The sequence below is a fragment of the Chionomys nivalis genome, chromosome 2 (genome assembly GCF_950005125.1).
Source record: "Chionomys nivalis chromosome 2, mChiNiv1.1, whole genome shotgun sequence".
NCBI lineage: Eukaryota > Metazoa > Chordata > Mammalia > Rodentia > Cricetidae > Chionomys > Chionomys nivalis.
This window is the reverse complement of record NC_080087.1, coordinates 92,336,262-92,360,993: the sequence shown is the minus strand read 5'-3', so window position 1 is coordinate 92,360,993 and position 24,732 is coordinate 92,336,262. Positions and strand designations below refer to the sequence as shown.

The window sequence follows — 24,732 nt, the reverse complement described above, 5'->3', positions numbered from 1 at the left end:
TCCTGAGACACCAAGTCCAACTGTGTCTGAGACGTGATGGCTGTCATGATGTGTAGCAAGAGAGCCCACAGAGCCATTGGATGAGCCTTGAATTCCAGAGTGGGAGCACCTATGTTTTATTTAAAGTCAGTGCTTCTTAGCTGACTTCTTCCTGAAGGATTTCATAGCCTTTGCAAAACTCCATCATGAGAGGATCTGGCAAACCAGGAGGTCTCGTGGCTGAGGATTGCTTAGGCAAGTGGTTCCTTCAAACAACTCCCGCTAAAAGATTTGGGTGTACAGAAACTGGTTTGTCAAAAGTGTGGTATGTGTAACAATAAAAAGAGGGTTTTACAAAGCCATGAGCACTCTGTCCATCAGAGGTTGGACTTCCTCTAAAGAGAGCCTACAATTCACCTTTGAGAGACCCCTTTTCTTCTATGGACTTGTGTAAAACAGAACACCAATGTGATGTACAGGACATTATTTAACACTTTGGAGTCTAAAGCTTTCTCTGTAAGATGTCAGTCACACCTGACTGTGTCTTCAACTTACCAGTTGTCTTAATTCTCATTAAAAAAGACACTTTAAAATATATAGTAACATACGTTATAGCACACATGTAAGAAATTACTATGAGCATACAAATAACTAGGATATAATAAATGAATAAAAGAATGAACGAGTATCTAGACCAACAAAAATAATGTTGTCTCATAACATCATATATGAAAAACACCACATTCTATGGAAGGCTGCATTCCTCTAACCCTACACTTTTGATGCTGTTTTCGACATGTCTCATTTGACTGTTCCTCATGTTTTTCTATTCAAGGTAGAACTGGCTGTATAGGTTGATGTGTCAGCTGGCTTACCAAGATGAAGACATTTTTCATCTCTCCTCTGGTACCCTGTTGGAAGCTCAGGGAAATCCCACCCTTCATTGATGTCAAAGGCCTTCTCATATCTCAATCAAACAGATATTTTCCTTATTTGTAAAACCTTTCCACCAAAATAGACTTCCTACTTTTTCACTGAATGTCCCTTTTTTTTTCAGTGATGTCTTTGTAGGCTTTAGTAAGTCAGGGTTGTATTTATTGTTGGATTGTTAAAAGTTGACCTTTAGTTTTGTTTGGGAAAAAATCTCAATTTTTACTGTCTATGAAGCTTAGAATTAAAATTTTATGAGTGGAATTCCTGATGGTGAGTTCTCCTACATACATATTCTAACCACAGGCAAGAGCAGATGTTTGCCCTTTGATTTCATAGTGGAAATAAAGATGTGGAAGCCAGCATTAATGCAGGTTGGTAAGTAGGTGGTAAATCAGCAAAGCAGAAATTCTCCCAGGGAAACAGCATACACTAGCGATCCAAAAGGCAAAAGCTCTCCAGAGTCCCAAATTTTGAATCAATAATTAAGGAAATGTAGAAAATGCAACAAAATCTGAGCTACTGCTCAGATTGCTAGTGATGAGAGATGTCTCCACAGTTTCTTAAGTAATATTAGAAATGAAGTTGTTTTACTTCCTTTGGTAAACATTTTTGCAAAGTTAAGGGTCTAATTGTTGCTTTTTATAAGAATTCTAACCCCACAAAGAATAGCAGCATGGGTAATTCTTAGTCATTGAAATTCTGGTCATGAGGGCATCATTTCTCATCACTGTGGAGAGTTTTATACATGCAGAGTTACAGTCTCCACCCTTGTAGGGACATTAAAGTCTAAAGCAAAATGACAATCAGGATTAAAGTAAGGATTGAATGAGAATATCATGTTTCCCACTCACAAGTTATGTGATTTTTCTGTACGTCATTCAATTTGGCTGTACATTCTTCCCGACAGCTGAGTTGAAGACATAACAACCTGCCCAAGAGTAACTGCAAACGTTGAACGTGGAAGTTGACCATGTTTCCCAGTTCTTTGTGACCCTACCTCTCTCAATGCTAGCGCCTCCTTGGCATTTGCTTTCAGAAAGAGCAGGATGTAGTGTAAGCAACAGAGTCTTTGAGTACCATTCACTGACAGGGCATGAACCCCCTGCCCCTTGTTGCACCCTGAGCCACACTGGCCACGATGGTAGGAGGGCTGTGGCCTTAAGTGGGCCTAATGTGTCAGTTAGTGCTTTGCCTCGCCTGTGTACTGCAAGGCTCTCTGAGCACCACTGCAGTCTTCAACATGGTTCCACGACTTCAGCATTTTGTTACTGAGACACAGTTCTCCAAAAGGAAAGTCAGACATGAAGGAGTAGAAAGCCGGGCACAGAGACACTGATGGAGACCGACCACCATCTTGTCTGCTCAACAAACTGCATTGAGACTATGGAAAAATCACTAAGTATCAAAAACCATCTTAACAATCTCGCCGTGAAATTATAACCACAAAGGGTTTTACCTGATGAGTCAAAAACACTCTGAATAAAGCCACACATTCATTTGGAGTGTGTATATTTCTCTTTGATATTCCAGGTCATGTACCAGATGGGAGAGAGCTGTTACACGTGATGGCTTCTCCTGCATGTGTCAACATATGCTACTGAAGCCCCAGCATGGAGAAGCCTTGCTCAATACAAGTATTTCTGGAAACATTTCAAACAAAACACATTAATTACCATTTGTTTATTATGCCACTCTGCGTAAATGACAGGTTTTTTTCTCTATATTGGGTTTAATATTCACTTTGTTGCACAAAGGACTCGTGTTTAGGGATCTATTCAGAATTGATTTTCACTTTAAATATTCTTGTTACATTTTTCACCTCTCTCCAGACCTCCCAAAGCATCAAATATTATGAATAGATATAACAATATTAATGATGGCAGAATGTTATTACAGATTAAAAAGTATACAATGCATGGTAGTACATAATGTAGTCAGCAATGGGTTTATCAGTAATAAAGATAAATTGAAGTTTTAATTTAAAAAAATTATTCATTTGATGTGGGATGTCCTTCTGTATATGTGTTGCTTTATTGGTTGATAAATAAAGCTGCTTTGGCCAATGGCAGGGCAGAATAAAGCCAGATGGGAAATCCAAACAGAGATATGGGGAGAGAGTAGGCAGAGTCAGGGAGGTGCCTTGTAGCTGCCAAAGGAAACAGATGCCCCAGAACCTTACCAGTAGGCCACAGCCGCATGGTAGTGATACACAGACTAATAAAAACGGGTTAATTTAAGATGTAAGAGTTAGTTAATAATAAGCTTGAGATAATAGGTCAAGAAGTGTTGTAATTAATACAGTTTCTATGTGATTATTCGGGTCTGAGAGGTTGGGAAACAAACAAGCAATCTCTGCCTACAAAATGGCGCCTGAATGACTAGGACTAATGCACATGGCCTGCCACCCACTTTGGACACAGTTTCTGTACACCCATTCAGGGTTAGGAGGAAAGTAGCTGAGAGCACACCAGCAGCTCAGCACTTTCTGCCTGGGTAACCTGCCAAATAAGGTCCGCTAGTCATACACAGGCATGAAAGCATGGTGAATTCCTACCACCATACACAGAGATATTTGCAGGTCATAAAGTGTACTGCATGGCAGATTTAGTTTTTGTTCAGATAAAAAAAAGGTTTTATGTACTCCACGCTTCTTTCCCCAAACTGAAGTGGAGAGCACAACTCTTACCTGTTGGTCCCAGAGCTGACAGTAAAGTTACTTCCACCATATTGTTAGGCTTAGAGAGGTGGAGCCAGCATCCAGGGCCAAGGTGACCACACTGCTTACCATTTTTAAATGCTCCTTGTCAGAAAAGGCTTTCAGATACACAATAGAACAGATTTAGACATTAAAAAACCTCTAAACAAGACACAGTGTGTTCAAAAACTGTAACACCATATTGAGTGAGGTAACCCAGACCCAAAATGACAAATATAGTATGTACTTACTCATAAGTGGCTTTTAGACATAAAGCAAAGAAAAACCAGCCTACAATTCACAATCCTAGGGAACCTACACAACAAAGAAGACCCTAAGAGAGACACACATGGATCTAATCTACATAGGAAGTAGAAAAAGACAAGATATTGTGAATAAATTGGGAGCATCAGGATTATGGGAAAGGGTAGGAGGGGAGGGGAATGGAAGGAAGGGAGCAGAGAAAAATATATAGCCCAATAAAAAAATTTTTTTAAAAATGTACATAGGCTTGGGAGATAGAAGAAACAGAGTAAAAATATTTTTTAAAAAGTCTTTAAAGAGAAAGTAAAAATAATATAAAAGAGTACAGGCAGACATAGATTAAAGAAGTAAAAATATTTATAAAAGTCACATAAAGATGAAAAATACACAGAGAGTCTGGATTATGTACACTATTTTGTTTAATTTTTTGACTGCAGAGAGACATTTGATTGTGGGGGCTGCTAAGCTAAATCAATATATATATATTTTAAAGGTATCTTGACTTCAAAATTTAAGTCTAGTGATATGTTGCTTTGGAAAAGAGATTCTGCTTTTGTTTTCACAGAAAATGAAAGCCTGTGGATTCCTTCTAGGATAATATGCTTTGATCAAACAGATCCCTTGAAGTGAAGTGGTCCGACATCCACAACAGCTTCAGGACTGATGGCTGAGATGTACTAACTACACAGGATACTATTTAAAAGTCCTAATTGACAGCACCCCAATCAGCAAAATGTAATCTAAAAAATTACACCCAAATTCCCAAATATTGTTTATAAATTATTGTTTTCATTTAAAGCAGATTGATTGCAAGTGATTTATCATCATAGTCAATTTCTATTTTAAAAAGGATGATATGATATAGAAATAAATACTTTGCATTGGTATGGATCTTGATCTATTGATACAAATTTGAGGTAGATTTGTTACATTGTATATATGTATTCCTGCTCTTATTTAAGGTATTGTGTTTGTGCAGCACATTTATAAATTTAATGTTTACTTAAAAATACAGATTAATAGCTAGTCATCTATAATAGTCAAACTTGTAGTCATGCTAGTTAGGTTTTCTAGATGTACAGAGATATATTTCAGAAGGGTAGGCATTCTTCAGCACTTCAAAGACCTACAGAATATGGCATTTAAAATGTTTTGAGAACTTGGACTTTCCTCCACGGTGAAAAATATCTGCTTCTGGCAGCACCAATTACTTCAGAGAAGTTGATGGGCATTGAAGAAACTTGTTGTGGAATTCGCCTTCAATATGACAAGGCTAGCCATTTGGGTAAGAAACTGCATTGCCTGGACTGATTTATGGTATGCTGTATGCACTGGATGTGCAGGAACCACAGAAAAGTGACTGCTGAACTGTTCCAAAAGATGAGAGATGGCCCTTCAGGGTTCCTGCCTCACAGAAGAAACTTCCAGACATTTTGCAGGTCACAGAAGAAAACAAGTAATGAACTTTGCCATTACAAGGCAGAACAGATCTTCAAATGTTCTGCTTCATGGAAAAGTCTGCTGGATAGTATGGGCCTATAGACTGAAGATGGATACCCCAACATTACAGAAGAACTTTAACTTTGGTCCAGGCAATAAAATGTCTCTGGCAATTCTAGAGTTTTGAAAGTTGCTTACAATGCAATTTCTATTTACTTAGGTAATATTATATCCTTCTGGGGTCTTTAAAGAGTTTAAGACAGATAGTTATAGTTTTCCTTAGTTACGATAAAGGATAAATTAGATATAAAGCTTTAGACTCACAAAGATAGGATAGATGATAGATTATTTTTCTTATTTTTTCAAATGTAAATGGACTAAATACTGTAACTATAATTATTGCTTGATAATTGTTCGTATATGTAAAATTAAAATCTTCATTTTTGATTAGACAGAAAAGGGGAAATGATGTGGAATGTCCTTCTGTATATGTGTTGCTCTATTGGTTGATGAATAAAGCTGTTTCAGCCTATGGCAGGGCAGAATAAAGTCAGGCGGGAAATCCAAACAGAGATATAGGGAGTGTGGAGTAAGTGGAGTCAGGGAGATGCCATGTAATTGCTGAAGGAACAGATGCCCCAGAACCTTACCAGTAGGCCACAGCCTCGTAGTTTACACAAATGGATAGAAATTTAAGATGTAATTTTAATATAATTTAAGAATTATAATTTAATATAATTTAAGTTAGTTAATAAGAAGCCCAAGCTAATAGGCCAAGTAGTGTTGTAATTAATATAGCTTCTGTGTGATTATTCAAGTCTAAGCAGTCGGGAAATGAACAGCAGTCTCTACCTACATTCATTAAATTTTAAAGTCTATTATATAAAATGCACATTTGATTTCCATGCATGAGAAGATGTCTGTATAACTCCATAGACACTCTAGTCCATATCTTTCCCATACCATACACAGTAGGTTATAACACAAGCTTGCATGTCACTCTTGTTAAGTTACAGTATTGTCTGACATGAAGACCAGTTGAGATAGCAAGGAATTAGGACAGGAAAGAGCAAAGCTTTTGTTGTGGACATAGTTATTGGCAGTACCAAAAATAACAGTGTAATAGTACATTTTTAACTTGGGCCAGATTTCTTAAGTCACAAGCCATCACTGTACAGGTGTTGTTTTTAATGTTCCCTGCTCACGTGGAGTATTAAAGGAACAGCTAAAAATAGGAACGCTTTAGTCACTCATGAAGGGCATCTTCTCAACAGTTTCTATCACAGAGTCATCCAAAGCAGCATCAGAGAAGACACTTAACATGGTCCTGTAGGACTTCTAAATAAGTAAGTTATTAAAGAAGCAGAAGGACATGTAGGAATAAACAACTAAACTTTTTGGAGTTTTGTATTGCAAATGCTATCAACAGAGTGCCCAAAGGAAGAAATAAAAGAGAGAGGTTCATCCTTTATGCTTTACTGTAAAATAAAGGTCACTTGTTTAAAAAATTTTCCCATTCCTCATGAATTAAAAACACCATTTTAATGGAGCCAAAGCATTCATCCCAGTAACCTGTGGGTCAAATGTGTTCATTTTCTAGACACTGACTTTGGTCTGCCTTACTTATCTGATGTGGCATTTGGTTAGCTGTCTTACTGTGATGATATTAAGTGTCTTAAAAGGAGAGATGTAAAAATATAATGGAGGTGTGTGTGCTTAACTTGGAAAGAGGCACAGAGGGTAAAAGTGTTGGTTTTGGAATTCAAGAAATCCAAATTCCACATAGCAACACCAGGAGCAGAGGGAGGCAAAGACTGCGGCTGAGAGTGGTGTTGAGAGAGATGCCTTTGGCAAACTACTTTGGTAGGTTGAATATGGAAATTCTTAAGGACATATTTTAGAGATCATTTCCCATAAAGCCAATAGCATCTATGCCATCAAATAATAAACTTAGAAAAATCTTTTATGACCAAAGACATAAAAATGAGGCAAGAAAAAAATACTGAAATAATTAATAATAAAGCAATTGATTGTATACTTAAATTTGCATCTTTTCTGTCCCACTATAAAAAAAATCTTGGATTATAAAACTACCTGTGGTGGTTAGCTTTAATGTCAATTTTACATAACCTAGAATCAGCTGAAAAAGATAGTCTTGGTGGCAGATTGTCTGGATTTCATTGGCCTGTGAGGGACTGCCTTGACTGTGTTATTGAGATTAAAAACCCAGCCTGACAGTAGGTAGCTCCATTCTCTGAATTTGGGTTCTGAACTACATAAAAACAGGAATACAAGTCGGCATGCATTTGTCCATTCCTCTCTGTTCTTTGGTATCACGTGGTCACTTCTCCCAAGCTCCTGTCATTTGGCTTTCCCTGCTGAGATGGGCTGTAACCAGGAATCATGAGACAAAACAAACCCTTTCCCTTCTTGTTTTCATCAAAGTATTTTATCACAAAAACAGGCAAGGTGACTACGATGCCACTAAAAATTTAAATTGTAAAATTAAACCTGAAATAAATGAAATCTTACAAAATTCCCTACCACCTAAATCACACTACGTCCAGATGTGCATCACCCAGGCACATCCTGATATTCACACATGCAACTCAAATCTTAACCTATGACAAGGATAAAGCAGCCAGAGCTGTCATACAGTTTGGGAGGCTTTTTGGGTTATTCATGAAAGCCTTTCTTATGACCCAATCGTTTCATTTTTCAATACCCAGTCTAGTCAACCCATGTAAAATTCCAGTTTCTGCATAACAAAAACTATTTAAGTATCAGCGTATCTACAAAGTAAAATCAGATTTATGAAATTTCTGGGGAAAAGTAGATGAATCTGAAAAGTATAATGTTAAATAAAGTGACCCAAATTCAGGAAGATAAAAAACACAATTTCTCTCTCACATGCAGATCCTAGCTTGTAATGTAGACATGTATTATATAGACGGGTGTAAGTGTGTGTGTAGCCTACAAAACAAAAAAAGAAAAGAAACAAAAAGAAAATAAAACTAGGTGCCAAGGAAGAGGCAATAGAACATATATGATCCAAAAGCAGAAAGGAGACTGAAGGTGAAGTTACAAACAAGGGTCGAAGAGGAAGGTGGTGGAGACATAAGAAGGTAGAAGCATCCACTATAATAAACTTGGAAAATGCCATAAGAATAGGTAATGCCATCTATGTTAATTTTTTAAAATAAAAGTTAAATAAGTGTCAGATATTTTATATGAGACAATGAAAAATTTTGCACCAAAATGTACAAGACTGTTTGTGATAAAATATTCTGATGGAAAGTTCATGTATCCGAATCAACAGGAAATATGACAGATAAATTATGTATTAAAATGATGATGCTGAGCCCCAATTAAAACTGTTACACAGACTATTGAGGAATCTTATAAATATGTTAGCTGCCACAGACAAATACTAATTATGTAATATATGAACCTACTCACATAAACAAAACCTAGAGGTCAGGATAAATGCCTTATTATAGGGAGAACCTGGTGATTAGAAGGGATAAATGTGTGAAGTCTTTGTCTTTTAAAAATTTTCACTAACTCTTTACTTCTTAAGTGTTTACCTTTGATCTCTCAGAGCTAAACATTTTTATTCTACATATCTTTGTTTCTATTTCAATAAAAATTAATGCTAGGCACAAAGCTATAGAGTGCCAGAAAGTACAATGAATGAAAAATTAAACCATACACTGCAACATTGCTTAATACCAGAGAATAAGGAAGTGCCAAACAAGAAGAGGAACAAGAGATGGAAGAAGAGGAGCAAAAATGAAACCAAAACCCACGATGACTAGAGGTGTGTGAGAATCACAGAGGGGTGAATTGAAATAGATCGCGAGCGACACAGCAGAAACTATGTGAAAAATAATAAATCGTGTTGGATAACATCCAGAAAAAAGTTACATCTCAAGTTTATAAAAATTACTAAATAATATATAAATAACTTGAGACAAAAAGACTTTTGTGTTTTCAACTCACAAATGAAGGAGATCCAAATGGTGAAGAAGTGAGAAAAATAACGTTTACATTAAAAAGAAAACATTTATACCACAAATCTATCCCAACATACCAGTGTTATTCCTCCATCTACACAGAGGACCTTCTGTCCCTCCATCCACAGAGATGACCAGCATCCCTCCATCCACAATGAAAGCCAGCTCTTCCTCCATCCACACAGAGGACCAGCTATTCCTCCATCGACACAGAGGATCAGCTATCACTCCATCCACACAGAGGACCAGCTATTCCTCCATCCACACCGAGGACCAGTTCTTCCTCCATCCACACAGAGGATCAGCTATCACTCCATCCACACAGAGGACCAGCTATTCCTCCATCCACACAGAGGACCAGCTATTCCTCCATCCACACAGAGGACCAGCTATTCCTCCATCCACACCGAGGACCAGCTATCACTCCATCCACACAGAGGACCAGCTATCACTCCATCCACACAGAGGACCAGCTATCACTCCATCCACACAGAGGACCAGCTATCCCTCCATCCACACAGAGGACCAGCTATCCCTCCATCCACACAGAGGACCAGCTATTCCTCCATCCACACAGAGAACCAGCATCCCTCCATCCACACAGAGGACCAGATTTCCCATGGTCTTAGGGTCACTATTGCTGTGATACATCATAACCAAAAGCAACTTGTGGAAGAAAGGGTTTAGTTTGCTTACACTTCCACATCGCTGTTCATCATCAAAGGAAATCAAGCAACAACTCAAACAGGACAAGAACGTGGAGTCAGAAACTGATAGAAAGGCCATGGAAAAGTGCTGTTAGCAGACTTGCTCCTCATGACTTGCTCAACCTACTTTCTTATAGCATCCAAGACCACCAGCCCAGATGTGACACAACCCACAGTGAGCTGGGCCCTCTCCCAATCAATCACCAATCAAGAAAACGCACCACAGCCTTATCCATATGACAATCTAATGGGGCCTTTTTTCAGTTGAGATTCCTTCTTCCAAAATGACTCTATCTTGTATAAGGTTGTCATAAACCTCTAGCCAGGATTATTGACCTCTTGTCAACATGACAAACTAATACAACACTATTTAACAATATTTTTTTGTATTCTGTTCATCCCCAAGGTCTCACATTAATAAACATCACAATATAAACTATATTACAAACATAAAAGTAAAAAACTTTACAAATTCCAACACTTTGAAATTCAATCTTTTTTAAAAAAAAATTCAAAATCACTTTTAAAATCTAAATCTCTGTAAAACTCCAAAATCTCTTTAAAAGTTCAAAGTCTGTCAACTGTAGATGTTGTAATGTGAGCGGCGGGTCTGCGTCCCCGGCACCCAGCCGCCCACATGGCTAGCTTATGCCCCGAAATAATTACACGGAAACTGTATTCTTTTAATCACTGCCTGGCCCATTAGTTCCAGCCTCTTATTGACTAGCTCTTACATATTGATCTAACCCATTTCTAATATTCTGTGTAGTACCATGAGCTGGCTTACCAGGAAAGATCTTAACCTGCGTCTGTGTCTGGTGGGCGAATCATGGCGACTCCTTACTCAGCTTCTTTCTCCCAGCATTCTCTCTGTTTACTCCGCCTACCTAATTTTCTGTCCTATTAAAGGGGCCAAGGCAGTTTCTTTATTACTTAACCAATGAAACAACAGATAGAAAGATGACCCACCTCCATCATGTAGATTCATGTAAAATCAAAATAGGCTAAATGTTTTCTTATTCCAGAAGGGAAAAAGCCAAGGCACAGTTAACAATCTAAAGAAAATAAAACCAAAGTCAGGCAGTGATGATGCGTGCCTTTAATCCCAGGACTCGGGAGACAGAGGTGGGGGTCTCTGTGAGTTCAAGGCCAGCCAGGTCTACAAGAGCTAGTTCCAGGACAGGCTCAAAAAAGCCACAGAAAAAAAGCCCTTTCTCAAAAAACCAAAAAATAAAAAATAAAATAAAACCAGCTCCAACACCCAAAACTCAGGGTCAGACTTCTGGGATCTACTTTCCACAGTCTGGGCTCCTCCTGAGGGCTTGCTGCAGCACACAACAGCTTGTCCCATAGGCTTAGGAAGACCCCACTCCACATCTGCTGCTGTGTTGGCTATCCCATGGCACTGGCATCTCCAAAATGCTGCAGTTTCTTGTTACAACTGGCTTGCACTTTAACCTTGCCTCTCCTGGGCTCCCTTCATAATACCAAGCCTCAACTCTCTGCACGCCCCCTTCAATTCTGAGGCTTCTGTTGCTAGTGAAGCTGTACTTCACCAATGGCCTCTCCTGGCCTCTCACAGTACCAAATTTTAGCTGTCCATGAACCCTTCATGACTTCAAAACCACGCGGGCGGTTCTTATACATGAGCAAGTTCTAGCATGAGGTACAACCTTGACCACCTCTGGAATGTGGACAGCTTCCGTGCGCTGAGACTCCGGAACCACCTCCCAGACTTCACCTCAATGAAGCTGGTCTCCTCTTAATGCCTGCTAATTCCTCACTCCAGCTGACCACCATCAATTGCCCCATCAAAGCAAAGGTTTCCCTTAGGTGATTCTGTCTCTCGTTAATCACTGCTGTTTCCTTGGCTCCAGCTGATCAGAACCAGAGATTATTGACTCAAAATTGCAAATGGCCCCATTAGAATCCATAACTTCCCTCTGAAACTTCACAATCCAGGCCTCCCATAATCTGCCTTACTCTCAACATTTTCATCTTCCAAGCTCCTGCAGAACAGCCCACTGAGCTCTCAATACGCAATGGCTTCTCCAACATTCTAAAGTTCTTCTACAATCTTCCCAAAAGCAACATAGTCACCTCTGTCACAACAATTTCCCATGATCCTCTGTCAACTTCCACCTGTCTTAATTAGGGTTACTATTTCTGTGATTAAATACCATAACAAAAAGCAACTAACTGGGAGAGGAAAGGGTTTATTTGGCTTACACTTCTACATCACTGTTCATCACTAAAAGAAATCAGGACAGGAACTCAAACAGGGTAGGAACCTGGAGACAGGAGCTGATGCAGAGGCCACGGAGGGGTGCTGCTTACTGACTTGCTCTTCGTGGTTTTTTCAGCATGCATGTGCCATACTCACACACAAATGTGCACAAGCAATACACTCACACTTTTTTAAAGGAATTCAGCAGAGGAAGGGAGAACCAAAATATAATAGGGTTTGATTTCAAGCAGTTCGGGTAGCTGTATATCTAAAAGAGAGTTAATGTTGGAGAAAATATGAACCCTCATTTATATTTTCAATTTCCACATTTGCAAAACACATGTAGGGCACATAGTAAACACTTTATGAATTTTAATAACACTATTACTGTCTTTTTTAATGGCAGGAGTGAAACAGAAAGGTGTTACATGATTATAATTTTGCTTCTTAGAAGGTGGAGGCAGTCAGGAATTCAAGGCTAGCCTCTACTACATAGCAAATTTGAGACCAGTCTTAGCATAAAGAATCCTCAGCTCAAAATCTCAAACAAAACAAAAAAAAAATGAATACAGTGTAGTGGGATAAAATTCCATTTTTATAGTTCTCAGACCCCAAACTGACTGTGTAGGAGTATCACTTCTAAACTCAGAATCTTAACAACACTGCCATTTATTTAACCCACAGCTGCAAGATCAGTGCTGAGCTGGGAACAGCAGAAAGATGTTCATGATTTTATTGGACTCATTTCTGTGCTGCTGGGTCCACTGGAGACTTACCAATCTTGGGGAGGGAAGGGCATGAGCTGGGAAAGCTCTGCTTGGCACCATGTTGTATTTCTTCTTCTAGTGGATGACTTTGGGACAAGATAGCTAAGAGGTTCCAGGAAAAGACACAAAAGACTTTCATGTGTAAGCATCTTTCAAACTTTGTCTTGTGTAAAACTTGCCATTATCCAAATCTAGACTTGAAATAGGGAAAGTTATAAAAATGTCAAGAAAAGAGTCTCAAACAAAATGTGAGCAATTGCTATATACTACAAGTTCCAAAGCAGTAGCTCATTATTTTGAATACATACAGGGAATTTTGTGTATGAATTTTACACTACAAAATTACCAAACAACTAAAATCAGTGAAGATAGCTTTCTCTTCAAACAAATTGCTCTATTTAGAGTCTTTATATAAACTATATAATATATATATATATATATATATCCAAGCAAATATCCACACTTTGCTATTCTAAATGTACCTTTTAAATTAATGCCTACTACTGCACAATCCAAACTATTTTCCCCACTAGACACGTCAGTCAAAGACTTACTGATAGTAGTTCGTCATCTAAAAAATGGTCTCGTACCCAGCCACCTTCCATCAAGGATTACAGTCATAATTTATGTTTGCAGTCCAAATACTACTTGAATTTAGCAATGGTTTATTTCTCAATAATATAACATAGCAGTATGTGAGTGTCCAGAATGTGCAATGTATTTTGATGGGGCTACCCATATGTTTAATCTCCCATTTAAATTATTGATGTATTTTTGGAGAATATGTCTCCTGGGCAACATACTGAAGTCATATGTCAAGACTATTGTTTTAGATTTCTTTGAGCTTTTATATTAAGTAAAAATAGACTTAGCAGGGCTCAATAAGTACATTTTTATATTTTTACTTTTTTAATTTTTAGAATTTATTTATTTGTATTTTAAAAAGGAACAGTTGAAAACAGTTCCCTGAAAGAATCTAAGTGGGAAAATACATCCAATACCCTGATGAAGCACAGGTTTATCCAACTGAGCAAAACCTCATAGATGCTGTTGCTGACATCAGACTGACAGCTTTAGACTGTTCTGAATGCACAGTGGTAGAACTGACAATATTCAGTCACATCTGTTCTTTCCTGAATATGTAAAAATCAAAATACCAACTTAAAAGCGAATGTATCTTCTCCCCAAATGTTTCTTACTGATACAATCTCAGTATTATTATTTAATAGTGGTTAATTAAGAAATGTGTTTTACAGAAAACAGTCCAAAGAATCAATGAAACAAAAAGTTGGTTCTTGGAGAAAATCAACAAGATTGACAAACCCCTATCCAAACTAATTAAATGACAGAGAGAGAACACGCAAATAAATAAGATCAGAAATGAAAAGGGGGACATAACCACAGACACAGAGGAAATTCAGAGAATCATTAGATCTTACTACAAAAGCCTGTATGCCACAAAACTGGAAAATGCAAAAGAAATGGACACTTTTTTAGATAAGTACCATATACCAAACCTAAACCAAGACCAGGTGAACGATCTAAATAGACCTGTTAGTCGCGAAGAATTAGAAACAGTTATCAAAAATCTCCCTTCCAAAAAAAGCCCAGGGCCAGATGGTTTCAATGCAGAATTCTACCAGAACTTCCAAGAAGAGCTAATACCTATACTTCTTAATGTATTTCACAATATAGAAACAGAAGAGTCATTGCCAAATTCCTTTTATGAAGCTACAGTTACCCTGATACCAAAACCACACAAAGACCCAACCAAGAAAGAGAATTACAGGCCTATCTCACTCATGAACATCGACGCAAAAATTCTCAATAAAATACTGGCAAACCGAATCCAAGAACACATTAGAAAAGTTATCTATTATGATCAAGTAGGCTTCATTCCAGAGATGCAGGGCTGGTTCAACATACGCAAATTTATCAATGTAATCAACCATATAAATAAACTGAAAGAAAAAAACCATATGATCATTTCATTAGATGCTGAAAAAGCATTCGACAAAATTCAACACTCCTTTATGATAAAGGTCTTGGAGAGATTAGGGATACAAGGGTCATACCTAAATATAATAAAAGCTATTTACAGCAAGCCGACAGCTAACATTAAATTAAATGGAGAAAAACTCAAAGCCATCCCACTAAAATCAGGAACACGACAAGGATGTCCACTCTCTCCATACCTCTTCAATATAGTGCTTGAAGTTCTAGCAATAGCAATAAGACAACATAAGGGGATCAAGGGGATCCATATTGGAAAGAAAGAGGTTAAGCTTTCATTATTTGCAGATGATATGATAGTATACATAAGCGACCCCAAAAACTCTACCAAAGAACTCCTACAGCTGATAAACACCTTTGGTAATGTGGCAGGATACAAAATCAACTCCAAAAAATCAGTTGCCTTCCTATACACTAAGGATAAGGAAGCAGAGAGGGAAATCAGAGAAGCATCACCTTTCACGATAGCCACAAATAGCATAAAATACCTTGGGGTAACTCTGACCAAGGAAGTGAAAGATCTATTTGGCAAGAACTTTAAGTCTTTGAAGAAAGAAATTGAAGAGGACACCAGAAAATGGAAGGACCTCCCTTGCTCTTGGATTGGGAGGATCAACATAGTAAAAATGGCAATTCTACCAAAAGCAATCTATAGATTCAACGCAATCCCCATCAAAATCCCATCAAAATTCTTCACAGATCTGGAGAAGACAATAATCAACTTTATATGGAAAAACAAAAAACCCAGGATAGCCAAAACAATCTTATACAATAAAGGATCGTCTGGGGGCATTACCATCCCTGACTTCAAACTCTATTACAGAGCTACAGTACTGAAAACGGCTTGGTACTGGCATAAAAACAGAGAAGTCGACCAATGGAATAGAATAGAAGACCCTGACTTTAGCCCACAAACCTATGAACACCTGATTTTCGATAAAGGAGCTAAAAGTATACAATGGAAAAAAGAGAGCATCTTCAACAAATTGTGCTGGCAGAACTGGAAGTCAATCTGTAGAAGAATGAAAATAGATCCATATCTATCACCATGCACAAAACTCAAGTCCAAATGGATTAAAGACCTCAATATCAGTCCAAACACACTGAACCTGATAGAAGAGAAAGTGGGAAGTACTCTACAACACATGGGCACAGGAGAACACTTCCTACGTATAACCCCAGCAGCACAAACACTAAGGACATCATTGAATAAATGGGACCTCCTGAGACTGAGAAGCTTCTGTAAAGCAAAGGACACTGTCACTAAGACAGAAAGGCAACCCACTGACTGGGAGAAGATCTTCACCAACCCCGCAACTGACAAAGGTCTGATATCCAAAATATACAAAGAACTCAAGAAATTAGACCGTAAAAGGTTAATCAATCCAATTATAAAATGGGGCACTGAGCTGAACAGAGACTTTTCAACAGAAGAAGTTCAAATGGCCAAAAGACACTTAAGATCGTGCTCAACTTCCTTAGCAATCAGGGAAATGCAAATCAAGACAACATTAAGATACCATCTTACACCGGTCAGAATGGCTAAAATCAAAAACACCAATGATAGCCTCTGCTGGAGAGGTTGTGGAGAAAGGGGCACACTCACCCATTGCTGGTGGGAATGCAAACTTGTGCAACCACTTTGGAAAGCAGTGTGGCGGTTTCTCAGGAAAGTCGGGTTCAACCTACCTCTCGACCCAGCAATACCACTATTGGGAATATACCCAAGAGATACCCAAACATACAACAAAAGTATATGCTCAACTATGTTCATAGCAGCATTGTTTGTAATAGCCAGAACCTGGAAACAACCTAGATGTCCTTCAATGGAAGAATGGATGAAGAAAGTATGGAATATATACATATTAGAGTACTACTCAGCAGTAAAAAACAATGACTTCTTGAATTTTGCATACAAATGGACGGAAATTGAAAACACTATCCTGAGTGAGGTAAGCCAGACCCAAAAAGAGGAACATGGGATGTACTCACTCATATTTGGTTTCTAGCCATAAATAAAGGACATTGAGACTATAATTCATGATTCTAGAGAAGCTAAATAAGAAGGTGAACCCAAAGAAAAACATATAAGCATCCCCCTGAATATTAACCTTCATCAGGCGATGAAAGAAGACAGAGACAGAGACCAACTTTGGAGCACTGGACTGAAGTCTCACGATCCAAAGGAGGAGCAGAAGGAGAGTGAGCACGAGCAAGGAACTCAGGACTGCGAGGGGTGCACCCACACACTGAGGCAATGGGGATGTTCTATCGGGAACTCACCAAGGCCAGCTGGCCGGGGACTGAAAAAGCAGGGGACAAAACCGGTCTCGCTGAACATAACGGACAATGAGGACTACTGAGAACTGAAGAACAATGGCAATGGGTTCTTGATCCTATTGCACGTAATGGCTTTGTGGGAGCCCAGGTAGTTTGGATGCTCACCTTAATAGACCTGGATGGAGGTGGGTGGTCCTTGGACCTCCCACAGGGCAGAGAAACCTGCTTGCTCTTTGGGCTGAGGAGGAAGGAAGACTTGATTGGGGGAGGGGGAGGGAATGGGAGGTGGTGGCGGGGAAGAGGCAGAAATCTTTAATAATTAAATAAATTAATTAATAAAAAAACAAATAAAATTGTTTAAAAAAAAAAGATATTCTATCCAGCTGAAATTGAGAAGTAATCTCCAAAAACTTCTATGTCCCCTGTTGTCTGATCACCACAGTAATTCCTCCCAATCTTCTAGTCATCATAATTATTTCTATTTGTGAGTAATGTGATCCCACAGTTCAGCAAAGTACAGGTGGTCCTCCTTGAGCACACAGAGGGTCACATGCAACAGCCTCCCATTGCCTTCATGAAATCTTCAGCAAGTCTTTTGGTCCTGTTCAGAATCAGCCCTAATCACAACCCTGGAGCTCTGGTTCCCCAAGGAGTCAGCCAGTACACATAGCCAACAGCAGCCTGAGGAGAAAGCTGGGGGATTGTTTTTGCTATCTGGAAAACTATATTAGCCTATACGAAACATATAACTTTTCCTTCATTTGTACTAACTTAATAGTAAGCAAATGCAAGATGAATTAAATGATACTTCAAAGTCACAGTAGATCCTTGGGGTTTGTGTCTAGAAATCATATTTTTGCTGTTCAGTAATTTAATTGGCTCTATCTAATCCTAAGTAGCCCTGATAGAAGGCAGGCCTAAACTGATTGTCTTTTGCTCTTCCTCATATACACATACTTGTATCATATTATATAATACTAATTTAATACTGACTTAATTTTATACTAAATTAATATAGTTGCTTTCAGAAATTTCTAAGTTAGAGTTTTCTCTGGAGAAAACTTGCCTCCCAATCATTTCCTAGTTTAAGCAACTGGTACCCCTGGAAAGTCTTCTGAGCATCGAAAATGACTCATCATGTGTAGTGGCTGAACCCTTGTCTTGCCTGTCTACTAACCAGCTGAGTACCACGGTGTTGCCAGCATCATCTAGCATCTCATATATTTGCTATGTCTGATTGACTTGTGAATTTCAAATGTAATTATCTAAAGATATTTACTAAAACTCTGAAAGCAGAAGAACAGCCTATATTAATGATTGGCCCAGAAGACAGGCATATAAACAGAACTCTAATTATAGAAGATACAAATAAGAATTGGCTTACTGAGTTGCAGTATCATCCATTTGAGATTTGAGGAGGCATAGAAAGTAGATAAAAGATCAGAAAACGGCAGACATAATTTAAAGGAGTCATAGAAACAAAGAGAAAAGTATAAGGCCCTGTAACGGAAATGTCTATGCTGCTCTGTAAAGTGTTGTCCAGAACTCTGAGTGCCATTCCCATTATGCTTCCAAGGGGTCCTTAGTCAGCAATGGGGGTCACAGAGAATATTAGACTGTGGAGAATTCCAGTCCCAAGTCTCAGTAGAGAGACTATTAAGTGATATGCTGGCGGGCACTACAATTGATTTGATATTTTCTTTTTATTGTTGTTTCATTCTAAGTTCTCAACAGAAAAAATAAAGGTAAAACTTACATGGAGCATAATGGCAAACTGGTGAAACTAAAGTATTTTAGTTCCAGTAGGCAATCAATTTTCTGTTTTCTTCCAAGGGAGAAAAAAAAAGAGCCTCCTAATCTTACATAGTCCTAAGGATAGTCACTCTCAGTATACTGAGGATTACAAAGCTAGATAACCAAGTTTCATTTTGTACTCAGAATGTGGATTACAGACTCCAAATCAACAGGGACCACTCACATGCTTTGAGAATACACTGTATACAGTGGAGTCAATCAACTGACCTACTTATTAATGCTTATTAAACCCATAATATTTATATAATTGAATAATCACTAATTTAAACTCACAAAAGAACAAGATACTTCAACAACAGAAAAAAAAGTATACATGCTGTGGAACAATGGTCTTGTACCCTGTAAAGATTTGTCACTTGTATTGCTTTAATAAAATGCTGATTGGCCTGTAGCCAGGCAGGAAATATAGTTGGGGCAACCAGAACAGGAGAATTCTGGGAAAAGGAAAGGCTCAGTCTGCAATCATCACCCAGATGCAGAGGACACAAGATGAGAATGCCTCACTGATAAAAGGTACCAAGCCACATGGCTAACACAGACAAGAATTATGGGCTAATTTAAAATGTAAGAGTAAATAAGAAACCTGAGCTAATAGGCCAACTAGTTAATAATTATTGTAGGCCTCTGTGTGTTTCTTTGAACTAAATGGCTGCGGGACCAGGTGGAGCAGAAACCTCTGTCAACACTTTAAGGTGATGAAACATTGGTCAGACCGAACATGAGACAGGAAGAAGAAATGGCAGCATTCTGGAAACTCCCATGGTGCCATGCAGGTGAAGCATCACTGCCACATCCTATCTGCTGTTTCAGGAGAATGACTCAGCCACCTCAAAACAGCTTTCTTGGAAAGAAATGCATGCTCATCCAGTGAAGGCCACCAGAAAATGGAAAAGGTAATTTCAATTTAAGGAAAAGGACTGGAGTGCCAATGAGTCCAGAGAAAGGGAAGCTTTAAGTTAGATGTCTCCGGTGCTTATTCACTGCTGCAAGCAAGCTGTAAAACAGCCATGAAAAGAGAGCAAGTCATAGTGTTTAGTCAGTCTGTTTACAAATGCCTCTAAAGAAAACAAACCTGGACAGAACACTTTGCCCCTCACAGTGAATTTCTCCAAGCAGTTTATTAAGTGTAGCCTCGACCGACATGCCAGTCAGCATGGCTGCTTATCCTCACCACCCAGAGATGGAAACCTGAGGGACCACCAGGATGCTTGCTCAAGCGCAGAGATTCATTCACAGTCATGTCCAAGGGCAAGAGTAACTCATCCCCAGGAGAGACTGATCAGTACCAGCTCAACTTCCCCAACTCTTGTTTTGGAGCCTTGTGAGTAACATCAGTAGACATTCTCAAAACCAAAGGAACTCCAGCAAGTCTGGGAAGCCTTTGAAGACACTACAAAAGAAAACCATTTCTTAATTGGTTTCCTTTGTGTCGTATCTTCTATTCCCTCAAAATATTTTTCAATTTTATTCTAATTTCTTCATGTGAAGTTTATCAACATTTGACGTTATGTTTTTATATTGAATGCCAGTATCCCCTTCTCCCATAATTCCATTATAGAATTATTAAGAAGACAAAAGCTTTAAAACACAACTTTTTATCTTTTTATTTATTTTTTTAGCAAACTTTTATTTACCCTATAACATTAACTCAATCACCACAGGAAACCAATGCACTGAAGGCTATCGGCCTCACTTTCTGAGAAGGACTGAGGCAGAAGTACATTCAAGGTCACCTAAGGATGGTGTGTCTGTACTGGCCTATATGTAGTTGGTACTAGGACCTCCTCACTGGGGTTTCTGTGTTCTGTGGGGATTCCCTCTCTTCTGTGTGTCCAACAGCATCTCCGCCTGAGAGCAAGTAACTTTTCTGGAGCACCTAGCTTCCCAACATAAGACAACTGAGGCTGTGGGGTGTAATTTGCTCCAAGTCCAGGTGACTATATGAAGTTGGAATTTAAATTCTATTGCTTCATTTCTGTTTGTGGTCACTCCAGTGCTGAAGTCTGAAAAACTTCTTCATCCTTTTCATTTATTATCTAACAAGTTTTTAAGGGCAAATAGGCATACATAGAGTGCAGGTAGTCACAACTAAGTACCATGTTAAACAAGGTAATGATGAATACTTTCATCTTGGTTGTCTGCATACACTAAATCAATTCTATCATTTTTTTTATTTTCTCAAGAAATCATTCATTCTCACTGTATTAGTCAGGGTTCCCTAGAAGAATAACCAATAGGATGAACATATATTAAAAGAATTTATTAGTATCAGCTTATATTAAAATAGTAACAATTGTTTCACACTTGAGAAGCTGAGAACCATCAGTGGTTGGCCACTGGGGATGGGTGTCTCTTCAGTAGGATGAGACCCACTGAAAATGTCTCACATTGGAGGAGCCCAGCAGTTGCTCAGTCCATGATGCTGGGTGTTAACAGTCACCATTTGGTGTCAAAAACCTGGGAAGAAAAAAAAAAAAAAACCTGGGAAGTTCCTGGAGAGCTTCAAGTCCTTAGAGAAGAATGGAGGCCTGGAGACTCTGGGTCTGAGAGCAGCAAAGCGGTCAGCAGCAGCAATGTGCAGCATGAATCAACTCAGAGCAAAGGGGAAGGCTGAGCCAGCAAATCTGAGAGATGGTCTTTCTGTCGTGCCCTTTTGATCTGGGCTCCCATCGGAAGGTGACACCCATACCTTCCCATATCAATTACAGCAATCAGGGCTTTCTTTTCTTTTGTAATTGTGTATTTAACTTTAATCATTAACAATTATTGTTCAATTAAATCTAAACCATTATTTATTATCATATTATTTATATGTAGAATAAATAATAAAAACGCAGAGACAAAAACTGGGGTTCAACCATAAAATCAGAAAACAAAGCAGTCAAGCCACTAGAGAAAGACTCTTATGTCTACCAAGGCTGGGTGACCACAAACTAAACAGACTAAACCTCTCTCTCTCCTTCCACTTTATGTTCCCTCTAGTGCTGAATTAAAAGCATGACTCCCTAGTACTGGGATTAAAAGGTGTAGACCACAATCACCTGAATTTATTTCTGCATTGATCTTGAACTCACAGAGTTGTTTTTGAAAGGTACATTCAGTAATCTACCTTTTCATCTTATATCTATATCCTCCCTTTTTTCTTTTCAGAGTAAATTCAATAATCTACCCTTTTCTCCTATCATTTATATATAATAAATTGATTATTTCTGAAATGGTCTAAGAATTCAGAAATGTTATCTATAGCTTTGGAGGATGGATTTTTTATATTACTAAAACATAAATCATTCCCTCTTGTTCTTTTTGCTACCTTCAACTCCTACTGTGTTCTTTTCTCCTCACTCCCTATCAAATTAGATAGATAGATATAGATAGATAGATAGATAGATAGATAGATAGATAGATAGATAGATAGATAGATAGATAGATGATAGATAGATAGATGTAAGTATATATATATATGTTCATAAATATATAAACACAATCTGTTGATTCCATTTGGTGTTATCTATATGTATATGATTTCAGAACTGGCCACTGGTATTGGATAGCCAATTAAGGGGCTCATCCCTAGCTGTCATCATCCTTTAGTGACTTGTAGGGTTTTGTTGTTGTTTTGTTATCTAGGGGTCACCTCTGGAGATTTCCTCTTTACATGTTAGCATGTCTGTTGGTATTGTCATTATCTATGTCTTATTTAGATGGCCATATTTTTCAAGTATCACCCAGAAAATCTTCTGACTTCCTGGTCCCCTGGCTCTTACAATCTTTCTTCCCCTCATCTTTGATGCCCCCTGAGCCATAGGTACAGATATTGTGTTGTAAAGGTTTCCAGTGGGCCTTGCCATCACATGATCACTTGTTCTCTGTATTTTGACCAGTTAGGGTTTTCTCTGGTGATCTCTGTCTATTGCAAATAGAAGCTACTTTGGTGAGAGTTGGGAGCTATGCTAACAGTGTGTTAAGTATTTAGAATACAGTTAAAAGTGTGCTGGTTTAGTAAGTTAATGGTAGTGTGTTCTCTTCTAGATCCGTTATTTCACTAGCCTCAACTAGTCAGCTATGTTTCCAGCATCAGGAATGATTTTGCTTCTGTTGAGTTAGCCTGAAGTCCAGTTAGAGAGTTGTTGGTTAGCACCAAGATATGAATGCCATTATTGCACCCTTAGGGAAATCTTGTCTTGTCAATCATAGTTGTGGTTCTAAGGCTTCACAGCTGTGTGAGACTATTGATTGCATCCGCTTGACAGGTTTCATAGCACCTTTGAGGACAACAAAAGTTACCCCCAGGGAGAAGACTTTCAAGTAAGGTCCTCAGACTCCTGTATCCAAAGTTCACCGTGTCTTCAGCAATAGGGACTTACCTTTGATCTCTGGGAAGTGACCAAGGGCAACAGTCAATTAGGATAATACTTCATTATATTTTTCAAAGAAAACTGACAAACATGATTCCTGTTAATAGAAGGGAAAGTTTGTGGATTTACCTGAGCTATAGTTAGTGCACTTTGGATTCGTGGGTCTTGCTCATAATCCTTTATCTTTTGCAATGTTTGCCATATCAAGTTTCTAAGTCCATCCTGTTCCTCATCACCCTGAAGCTCCCATGACATCTTCACCAAGTTATACACTATGCCGTAGTATCCAATCCAGACCACCTTGGCACCTGAAAAAGTGAGGAGGAGGAGAATAATTCTTTGAGAATATACTGTCTTAGAGTTGCATGAAGAAAAAGACAAATTCCATTTTATTCACATTGATAATAATGAATGTTAATTAATTACGGAAATTGAAATTAAAAATACTCCCCAATTTAAAAGTTTCAAAACAGTTAGAAATTTAACTATATTAAGTTCTACTCTCAAGATTATCCTTAGAGTGAAATAATTTCATTTATTCTTAAATTACTCTTTTTACCTGATTATAAAATATTTCTATGTGGTGGCACTTAACATAGATAATTCTGACTTAGGTAGAGACAGGAAAAATAAATTTCAACAATAAAATAATAATACAGTGCTCAGAGGGGAGATAAACTAAATTTTGTCAAAGAACAATATGAAAATTCTGAGCCTATGTGAAGAACTTAAATTCTCAAAAGAAAAAGAATAAACTTTCACAAAAATGATGGAAGTTTTTTAAAACCCTAAAATTTCAATAAGAATAATTGCTATTTTAAAAAGTCAGGCATATAAAAAAAAGTCAGGCATAATGGAACACACCTTTAATTCCATCACTCCGAAGGCAGAAGCAGGCAGATCTCTGTGAGTTTGAGGCCAGCCTGGTCTACAGAGTGAGATCTGGGACAGCCAGGGCTACATAGTAAAATCCTGTATCAAAAAGAATTATTATTATTTAATTGGCATAAACTGGAGCACTATGTCTAGATTCTGATTCTGCTATGTAGGCTTTCCTATTTCATCACACAAAAGGAAACACATGATGTCAACTTGTTTAGAAGGTTCCCTACTGTCGATAGGTGAATCCCCATACATGCCCCATTTCAGACAAGAGATTTCTTTTTTCTACTTCACACGGTTCAGTCATAGGAAGAAAAGACTAAAAGGTACAAAAAGTTAGTGAAAGACTAGGAGTTGGA

General features: G+C 38.2%; 1 protein-coding gene across 3 annotated transcripts in view; it reads right to left on the bottom strand.

Annotated features, from left to right (window-relative positions):
- Positions 1–24,732, bottom strand: part of Tmem232 (transmembrane protein 232) — a 232,494-nt gene that overhangs the window by 121,694 nt on the left and 86,068 nt on the right. For all 3 annotated transcript variants that reach the window (XM_057762323.1, XM_057762326.1, XM_057762324.1), the window contains exon 10: positions 23,621–23,799. In XM_057762323.1, coding sequence (XP_057618306.1) covers positions 23,621–23,799 — 179 coding nt within the window. The remainder of the gene's footprint in view (positions 1–23,620; positions 23,800–24,732) is intronic.